At 37.1% G+C, this 10,242-nt stretch overlaps 1 protein-coding gene across 2 annotated transcripts in view; it reads left to right on the top strand.

Moving 5' to 3' along the window:
* Positions 1–10,242, top strand: part of GPR89A (G protein-coupled receptor 89A) — a 56,355-nt gene that overhangs the window by 1,759 nt on the left and 44,354 nt on the right. Inside the window, exons 2-3 of one of the 2 annotated variants that reach the window (XM_025858475.2) lie at positions 6,196–6,255; positions 7,435–7,538. In XM_025858475.2, coding sequence (XP_025714260.1) covers positions 6,196–6,255; positions 7,435–7,538 — 164 coding nt within the window. The remainder of the gene's footprint in view (positions 1–6,195; positions 6,256–7,434; positions 7,539–10,242) is intronic. The other variant, XM_073889880.1, reaches the window with a different exon arrangement.

Genomic DNA, 10,242 nt, shown 5'->3' with positions numbered 1-10,242 from the left:
TATAATGTATTATTTGTTTCAGAGGTACAGGTCTGTGATTCAACAGTTTTACACAATTCACAGCGCTCACCATAGCACTGAGGTCCTGTTTTGTCCAGGCCTCATCACCCCCGCCTTTAAGTACAAGTACTAAACACAATTATTTGCTGGCCAACTGTTACTATTTGTAGAAGCTCAGACTAATTATTGATCCCCCCCGCTCATTTACCCAGTAGTTTAGAGTATATTTCAAGTGGCAAATGACAGAAAAACAGTTCCTTTTGAGGGTTTAAATGAAACTAAATCTTTGATCCCGTTTTCGTATTCCTTCATCCTAATGCTTCTGTCTTTGGAACAGAGCACTGTCCATGTCCCTCGAAAAACTTTAATTACAACATTTTAAAAAATATGAAACAAGGAATACTCTAATAAGATAACTTTTAAAATTTACCATCATTTATATAGTTTTCATAATTGTTTTTATTGGCTGCATAATATTCAAATGTATTAACGCAAAAAAATCTGGACACGTTATTCTCTTGTTTTTCTAACTTTTCTTAAGCTTTTCTAATTTTTCTAAGGCTAATTGCCTTTTGTGACAATTCAGGTTTGTTTTTAGCCCTACTACCAACTCAAGAAAAATGACAATATTTCAGTAGCATTGTTTTTTTTACTCACCTTTTAAAATAGAATGTGGGTGAGGAATTTGGCATTGTAGCCTCTAAGATTTCTAACACTGATATAATAAGTTGAAGCAAGAAAGTGCCTTTCTGATTTTTTTTACATTATATAATACTATAACTTTCACACAGACATTCACATGCAATATTAAATATTTAATGCTTTTAACAAATGAGGAAGTAAGACCCAAAGAATCATTTGTGCGGACTGTTCTCTGACCATATATTTATGTGGCTACTTCATCATTCTTTTGGTATCAGTAAAAATGTCACTTTAGGGAGGTCTGTCCTGACTCCCTACCCCTATCACAGTAGCACCCATTGCAGCCACCTTCAATCCCATTTTCCTGTTTTATTTTCTTCTTAGCCTCCATCACTATTATTTGTGTCTGTTAGATGTAAACTTCATGAGGTGCAGATTATTCTTCTCTGCTGTATCCTCCAGCATCTAAATCAGCTGCTGATAGTAATATTAAGTAAATATTAAGCCTAGTAAATAGAGATATAATTATGTTAGAAACCCCTCTTCCTCATTTTTCCTGTTTTGTATGAACTGAAAGGTTTTAAATGAAGTCTTTGGGGCACCTGGCTGGCTCAGTCGGTAGAGCATGCATCTCTTGATCTCGGGGTCATGAGTTTGAGCCCCAAGTTAGGCATGGAGCCTATTTAAGAAATAAAATTAATTAAATAAATATTTCAGACTTCATTTTATTTTTCTTGAAATAATCAGCTGTTGGTTCCATTCCCCTCATAATTTCTCTGAATCTTTATCACTGTCCTCAAAGCCCCCTTTTCCATCCTCATCACTTAAACTCTTAGCAGATAACCTTGCCTCCTCTGTAGCAATAAAAGTGAAGACAAAAATCTCCTTCCACATCTCCTTCCACATCCTAGGTCTTAATCTAAGGAGTTATGTGTGTCTAAAACTGCTCCCAGCCGCCTTCCTCCCATGTCAGAAAAAAAAGTGCCCTTATCCCTTCTTAAGGTCATCCAGTCTACCTGTGCCTTTGATCTTAGTGCAACTTATTATAGAGTGCTTAAAAGCACAAGCTTTGGAATCAGCCATACAGACTTCAGATTTGATCCTGATTTTGACAATTACTATAAATGAATCAACTTCTCTAAACCTTAGCTTTCTCTGCAGTGAGGATAATCACACATACTTTAGGTTTTTATGATTTAATGAGATTACAGTTCTAAGTACTTAGAGTTCCTGGAATATAGTAAATGGTCAATAAAGGTTAGTTGCTGCTAATCATAGTCAATTATGAACATTGTCAATTCGGTTTCCCTGTAAGCATCTGTGCCACAAGTATTTTTGCCACATAACTAATTGGCCATAAAGGCAACTTTACGTAAAAGATAAACTCACCAAAAATAAAATGGGACATTCATTTAAAAGGACATAATGAAATGTGAAAAATGAATAACAAAATTAAAAAGACTTTATTGTGAAATACAAAACATTTGAATACATTCAAAATATGTAGTGTAGATTCATGGCAATACTATGCAAATAAAATTATTTCATTTTGTGGATTGTACCTAAGCACTTGTCTTCAGTCTTTCATTCATAGCATTATACATTTTTTGTTTGTTTGCTTGTTGAATTGCTCCTCATTTGGTATCACATTTTTTTCTTTTTTCCCTAAAATTTCTTCCTTCATTAAGAGAAGTATCATTTCCCAAATACTGGGATGTATATTTGTAACTGATATTTGCATTGCACTGTGAAAGCCTTCTACAGTGTTGTTTGTTCTTCGTGCATTGTCACATGCCCGTTGATCGATGGATCAAAGTTCTGTGGTCAATGTGGGTACAAAATTGTGCCACTGTATAGACCATTATGAGGGCTAAGATTTATGTAATATAAAAATGGAGGTACTGTATGGATGGAGAAATGAAACCAAACTGTCAACTAGTTATTTTTTTCTTTTACAGCAAAATTGCCTTATGGCAAATTAGTTATACGGCAAAAATACCAGACGCAACAGCTCCTCTTCTAGTGTCCTGTCGGTTCCTTCTCACATGTGTTCACCACCCCCTTACTCTACTACTTTCTTCCCCTTGGCCTATAAACTTTCCCTTTTCCCCACATCCTTCTCTAGGCTACTCTCTAATGTTTTCTCTTTTTCATTCTTTTTTAAACAATTTTTTTTGTTTTGTTTTTTAATTGAAGTATAGTTGATACACTAAGTTACATTAGTTTGAGGTATACAAAATAGTACATGGTAATCTGCCAATCTTGAGAGTTACCCTGTGCTCACCACTAGTGTAACTACCATCTGTCACCATACAGTGCTATTACAATACCACTGGCTATATTCCCTAGGTTGTATCTTTATCCCCGTGACGTTCATTCCATAACTGGAAGCCTGTATCTCCCACTTCCCTTCACCCATTCTCTCCATCCCCCCACTCCCTCCTCTCTGGCAACCATCAGTTCTCTGCATTTATGGGTCTGTTTCTGGTGTTTGTTTATTTGTTTTGTTTTTTAGATTCCACATATAAGTGAAATCATGTTATTTGTCTTTCTCGTCTGATTTAATTTCACTTAGCATAATACCCCCAGGTCCATCCATGTTGTCTCAAATGTCAAGATCTCATCCTTTTTATGGCCATATAATATTCCATAGTGTGCGCGTGCATGTTTGTGTGTGTGTACACACACGTACCGTATCTTCCTCATCCATTCATCTATCTATGGATCCTTGGGTTGCTTCTATATCTTGGCTTTTGCAAACATGCTGCAATAAACATAAGGGTGCATATATCTTTGCGAATTAGTGTTTTTGTTTTTAATTTTTTGAGGAACCTCCATACTGTTTTCCACAGTGGCTACACCAGTTTGCATTCCCACCAACCTTGCCTAAGGGTTCCTTTTCCTCCACATCTTTGCCATCACTTGTTATTTCTTGTCTTTTTAATCATAGCCATTCTTACAGGTATAAGGTGATATCTCATTGTGATTTTAATTTGCATTTCCCTGGTGATTAGTGATGTTGAGCATCTTCTCATGAGTCTGTTGGCCATCTGGATGTCTTCTTTGGAAAAATGTTCATTCAGGTCTTCTGCCCATTTTCAACTGGAATATTTGTCTTTTGGTTGTTGAGTTGTATAAATTCCTTATATATTTTGGATATTAGCCCCTTATTGGATATATCATTTGCAAATATCTGCTCCCATTCAGTAAGTTGTCTTTTTGTTTTGTTGAGGGTTTCCTTTGCTGTGCAAAAGATTTTTTTGGTATGGTCCCAATAGTTTTTGTTGTTTGTTTGTTTTTTTAGATTTTATTTATTTATTTTTAGAGACCGAGTGAGTGAGAGTGAGGGGAGGGGCAGAGGAAGAGAGAAAGAATCTCAAGCTGACTCCATGCTGAGCACAGAGCCCAACACAGGGCTTGATCTCATGACCCTGAGATCATGACCTAAGCGGAAACCGAGATTCAGATGCTCAACCAACTGACCCACCCAGGCATCCCCTGAATAGTTTATTTTTGCTATTGTTTCCCTTGCCTGAAGAGACCCATCTAAATAAATGTTGCTAAGGCCAATGTCAAAGAGATTACTGCCTGTGTTTTCTTCTAGTTTTATAGTCTCAGGTCTCCAGTTTAGGTCTTTAATCCATTTTGAGTTTATTTTTGTGCAGGGTATAAGAAAATGGTCCAGTTTCATTCTTTGGCATGTGGCTGCCCAGTTTTCCCAGCACCATTATTGAAGAGACTGGCTTTTCCCCACTGTCTTTTGCCTACCTGCTGCTCTTTCACCCTTGAAGGGAGTAGTTCTTTAATATTTTAGGGGTGGTGGAAACCTTTGAGTGTGTGATAAATACCTTAGAACCTCTCTCTAGAAAAATACATATAACCCCCAAATTTGCACCTGATAGAAGATTGTAACCCCAAATTAAAATCTCCTTCAGCTAAGGTACTGTATTCTCCAGAAAATCCATCCTAACTCTCTACATACCTGTCTGATCTCCCTTTTCCCATATTTTTTTATATTATGTATATATTTCTATCATTGCATGTCCCATGTGACAGTATAATTATTTAGTGTTTTCACCACTATACCTCAAGTTCCTTGAGGGTGATAACTGTCTTACTCATCTTTGTAACCCCAGCACTTAGCACAGCACATATAAGTTATCAACAAAAATTGAGGTTGAGTGTTCCTTAAAAACAAACCTTCTTTCACTGTGGACCATTTACCTATTCAGCAAACATTAATGGAACGCCTGCCATGTGCCAGGCATTGTGCAGGGTGCTGAGAATACAGATTAACATTCAAACATCCTTGTCCTCACAGAGCTTACAATCTAATATCTATGAAAATGTGTTTAAATTAGACATTACAAAACTGTGTGGCAAGTGCTTTGGAAATACAGGATAGAATAGGATTATATGCAAAGAGCAACATATCTTTGAGAGGTCAGAGAAGGCCTTTCAGAGGTAGTGATGATTAAGACCTGTAGGGATTAAGGGAGAAGTTCCTGTCAGAGGACAATGTCTGTAGAGGTCTTGGTATGAAAGAAAGAATACTGTGCCTAAAGAACCATAGACAGTTCCATGTGGCTGAAAATATGAGTTTGGTGGGCAGGAAGGACACAACAAGAGGCTGAAGGAGTCTTCTAAACCATGCTCAAGAGTTTATGCTTCCTCCTAAAGTTCCTGGGAAGGCATAAAAGAATTTTATTCTTAAAGTTCCTAACAGAAGAAAGGAGGAGTTATGGGGCATCTAATTGGCTAACTTGGTAGAGCATCTGACTCTTGATCTCCAGGTGGTGAGTTGGGAGACCCACACAGGGTGTAGAGATTACTTTAAAGAAAAAACAGAACTGTTTAAAACAAAAAAGAAGAAAAGAGGAGTTGTGTCAGAGTGTGTGCATGTGTGTATATAGAGAAGGTTCTGCTCACCAGTAAAAAACAAACAACCAGCTTTTAGAACACTGAACAGTGCTGTCATGTGGCTACCGTCTGATGCTGGCTTGAACCAAAACTGACAAAGTGGGATCCTGCAGTCTCTTGGCTTTACACTGAGATGGAAACCACTTTATATAAATTAGCCAGGATTGTGGAGAAGCTAAGAAAGCTCCATGAAAGAAAATACATTAAAAAAAAAAAACCAACAGTTTTTCTACCACTTTCCTTTTTTTTTTTTTTTAATTTTAACTCCTTTCCCATAAAGTTTTGTTTTTTTAAATACTTGCAAACAGGGATCTAATATAAGAAGCAAGTTTCACTGGCTCCTTTTTTGTTTGCTAGCTTCTCTAGCTAAAATGATAGTCATGAGATTGCAGGAAAAAATATATACTTTCATTTTTGCCTAACATAAACAATGTTCTAAAACATGGATAATTTCAAAAATTGAAGAGCATTTTAACATCTTTTCCCAGTGTTATGGACTTTAATAAGTAGATCTTGTCTTTAATCTCTGAAATAAGTTAATTGTCTGGTTAGCAGACCTTTTATCTTAAAATAGTCTGTACTGGGCATTTCTCAAAAGATTATATATATTGACATTTGATCGTTTTCCTCCAGATACTTTTCTTTGGATTTGGGTGGCTTTTCTTCATGCGCCAACTGTTTAAGGACTATGAGGTAAGAAGAGACCATTTTGGTTATACTGCTACATATGTATCTAGATTGTTTTAAAATGGGCAAGAAGCAGGTGGCTCAGTCCATTGAACATCCGACTCTTGGTTTAAGCTCAAGTCATGATCTCAGGGTCAGGAAATCAAGTCCCCTGTTGGGCTTCGCACTCAGCATGGAGTCTGCTTGAGATTCTGTTTCTCCCTCTCCCTCTGCCCTTCTCCCCTCTGTGCAAGCGTGCTCTCTCTCTCTCTCTCTCTCTAAAATATATAGATCTTTTTTTTTTTTAAGATTTTATTTGTTTATTTGACAGAGAGACAGCGAGAGAGGGAACACAAGCAGGGGGAGTGGGAGAGGGAGAAGCAGGCTTCCCGCTGAGCAGGGAGCCCAATGCGGGGCTCTATCCCAGGACCCTGGGATCATGACCCAAGCCAAAGGCAGATGCTTAACGACTGAGCCACCGAGGCGCCCCTAAAATAAATAGCTCTTTAAAAATAAAATAAAATGGACAAGAAAAATGCCTCTGTTCAAGAAAGGTCATGTTCACTTCCAAGATAGGAAGTTTTAGCCAAATGAGTACTATATAATTATTAAATTGGAGAATATGACTAGGTTTAGTTGATTTAAAAAAAAAAATAAAAGTCCTGTGTAGCCCAGGAGCAAAACTGACATGCCTTAATAATATCAGTATATAGAACAACAGCAGACAGTTGTTTTTTGGAAGAGAATCTAATTTACAGTGTCTCATAAATGTTCCCATTCATTTGGGTATCTGACCTTCAGTGTTAATGACCTAAGTCATCCTAAGTTAATACCAAAATCTTAAGATTGGTCTGGTTCTTAAGCCATGAGTTCATAGAAACACCAGCCAAGACTGGACATTTCCTAATTAATCCTCATTTAGTGATAAGCTCAATGGTTGTGGAATTCTAAGTGCTACTTCTCACCCTGTCACTTCATCTTGTGCTTTAAATTCTCCATCCACAAGAGGATGATGGTATTAGTGCCCCATGATTTAGAAATACTACCTACTTCCATCTATTTTTAAGCTCCAGGCAAGTTGCTATTATAGCCCTGTTTCCAATGACTTAAGAATTTTTTTATTAAGTTTTCTGACTTGTGACCAGATTATTCATCCAATATTTCACTCAAGGAAGTGACTTGTATTCTCTATTTGACTTTTAATAGGTACGTCAGTATGTGGTACAGGTGATCTTCTCTGTGACTTTTGCATTCTCTTGCACCATGTTTGAGCTCATCATCTTTGAAATCTTAAAAGTATTGAACAGCAGGTGAGTACTAATTAGCTCTTCTCATGAAGAGAATTGTGTGATCAGGTAGAAGACCTACCTGAATTCCATAGCTGAAAAAATCCACCGTGTGGTTAGTTTAGTCTCAGTAACTAAAAATCATAGCAAATATGGGTCCCAATCACCTAGTAACTGGTTTGACACAGATGGTGAAATAAGAAAAAAAAAGAAGTGACCATTAGCTCTGAAGACCTAATTGGGAATGAGGCTGTGAGAGCCTAGGTCCCAGGCTTCACTCCTAGAAGTTTTATTCTTCTCGGGCTACTCTACTCTGAATCCTGCTAATGGCCCTTCACATGTGCTAATGAAAAAAAATCTCTACCTGAAAAGATCAGAATTCCTCAGAGTTAGTTATGTATGGGCTTCTCTGAAGTCTGAACTCCAGCTCTCACTAATTTAGGTTACCTTTGTTGATTTCACAGGTACGGTCAATTCTGATTGAACTTAGTCTTGTTTAAAGCATTTTTTAAAAGCAACTCCTATTCCCCTCCATATAACAGACCTGTTGTTTACTAGACAGCCTGTCCAAAATATTTCTTGCTTGTTAAACTGCAAGCTTGAGTTCTTTTAGACCATTGTTTGTGTTTAGAGTACATCAGCTATTCTATGTTGACTTTTGTAGTTTTTTATCACTGCATGGAAAAATCTTTTAGTAAAGTGGCATTTGACTCTGTAATCAGGAATCAGTGCTGAGCTAAGCTATATAACTTGTTTCAGACTCCTGATACTTGAGACTTGCAGAGAGACATTATTCTCAGATTCCTTTGAGAATCGGAGTTGATAATGTCTCTTGATAAATTAATAATTTGTAGTGTGATAAAACAAAGTATGTCCTGACTCTTATTTTACCTAGTTCTTTAATAATCCAAACCTTTTCTGGATGAGCAGGATACATAGCCTATGACTATCAAGAATAAACAAGTGTTCTTTTACTTGCTAATTACAAATAATAAATCACAACCCGGAACTTTCACTGCTCTCTAACCAGAGGTCAGCAAGTCGTTCTGTAAAGGGCCAGATAATAGACATTTTAGCCTTTGTAGTTTATACGGTTTCCAGCACAACTACTCAGCTGTGCTGTTATAGAGTGAAAGCAGCCATAGGCGATGTATAAACAAATGGGTGTGGCAGTGTTCCAATAAAATGTCACTTATAAAAGAAGCTTCAAGCTAAATTTATGATACACTGATACCAAGTTTCTAGAACTCTGTGGTGTGCATTTTCATAATAGTCATCAGGCCTGGCCTACTTTTATACCTATCTTTTCCCATGTTTTTCCTTTCTTTTCCTACTTTCTTTTCCTACAGTTTATTTCATCATCCTATATTTTATATATCCTCATAAGCCACTTAACTACTTAACTTTTTGAAACAAGGCCCAAGTATAAGTTTAAAATCAGCAAATACAAAAGACACTATCAAGAAAGTGAACGGGTTCCCCAAGGATGGTAAAAAATTTTTGTAAATTACTTACCTGATAAGAGACGTTGATATATATAAAGAACTCTTAATAGTTCAGTAATAAAAAGACAACACATTGAAAACTGGATAAAGTATCTGACTAGGTATTCCTCCAAATAAGATACAGATGGCCAATAAGCACATGAAAAGATGCTTAGCATCATCAGCCATTTGCAGGGAAATGGCAATCAAAACAATGATGATATACCACTTGACACCCATCAGGATGGCTATAATCAAAAAGACAGTAACAAGTATGGGCAAGGCTGTGGAGAATTTGGAACCCTCCTATACTACTGGGGAGAATGTAAAATGGTGCAGCCACTTGGGAAATAGTGACGGTCCTCAAAAAATTAAATAGTTATCACATGACCCAGCAATTCCACTCCTGGGTACATACCTAAAGAGAAATGAAACATGTCCACACAGAAGCTTTACCCAAATGTTCATAGCACCACTGTTTATAATAGCTTAAAAGTGAAACAGTCCAAATGTCCAGCAACTAATGAATGGATAAACAAAATGTGACATATCCATACAATTGACTGAATATTATTTAGCCATAAATAAGAATGAAGTACCTTGAAAACATTATGCTAAGTGAAAGAAACCAGATGTAAGGTGACATGTAACATCCAGAATAGGCAAATCCATAGAGACAGAAAGTAGATTGGTGGTTTCCTAGGGCTGGGGCAGTTAGGAGAGAAGGAGAGCTAATGGGAACAGTTTCACTATGGAGTGATGAAATGTTTAAAACATATTGTGGTGATGGTTGCACAACTTTATGAATATACTAAAACCATTGAATTGTACACCTTAAATGGGTGAGTTATATCTCAACAAAATTGTTGTTTAAAAAAGTCCACGGGACGCCTGGGTGGCTCAGTTGGTTAAGCAACTGCCTTTGGCTCAGGTCATGATCCTGGAGTCCCGGGATCGAGTCCTGCATCGGGCTCCCTGCTCAGCGGGGAGTCTGCTTCTCCCTCTGACCCTCTTCCCTCTCGTGCTCTCTATCTCTCATTCTCTCTCTCTCAAATAAATAAATAAAATCTGAAAAAAAAAAAAAAAGTCCACGGTCGGGGATTGGGCAAAATGGGTGAAGGGTAGTGGGAGATACAGGCTTCTAGTTATGGAATGCATAAGTCATGGGAATAAAAGGCAAAGCATCAAAAAAAAAGTCCTAAAAATATTTTAATCAATTCATAAAATATAGTTTATAAGCAGTA

Source organism: Callorhinus ursinus, unplaced genomic scaffold, assembly GCF_003265705.2.
Source record: "Callorhinus ursinus isolate GAN/ISIS: 27379988/994484 unplaced genomic scaffold, GSC_fseal_2.0 scaffold121, whole genome shotgun sequence".
Taxonomy (NCBI): domain Eukaryota; kingdom Metazoa; phylum Chordata; class Mammalia; order Carnivora; family Otariidae; genus Callorhinus; species Callorhinus ursinus.
Note: the sequence above shows the minus strand (reverse complement) of the source record. Positions and strands in the feature narration are given on the sequence as shown.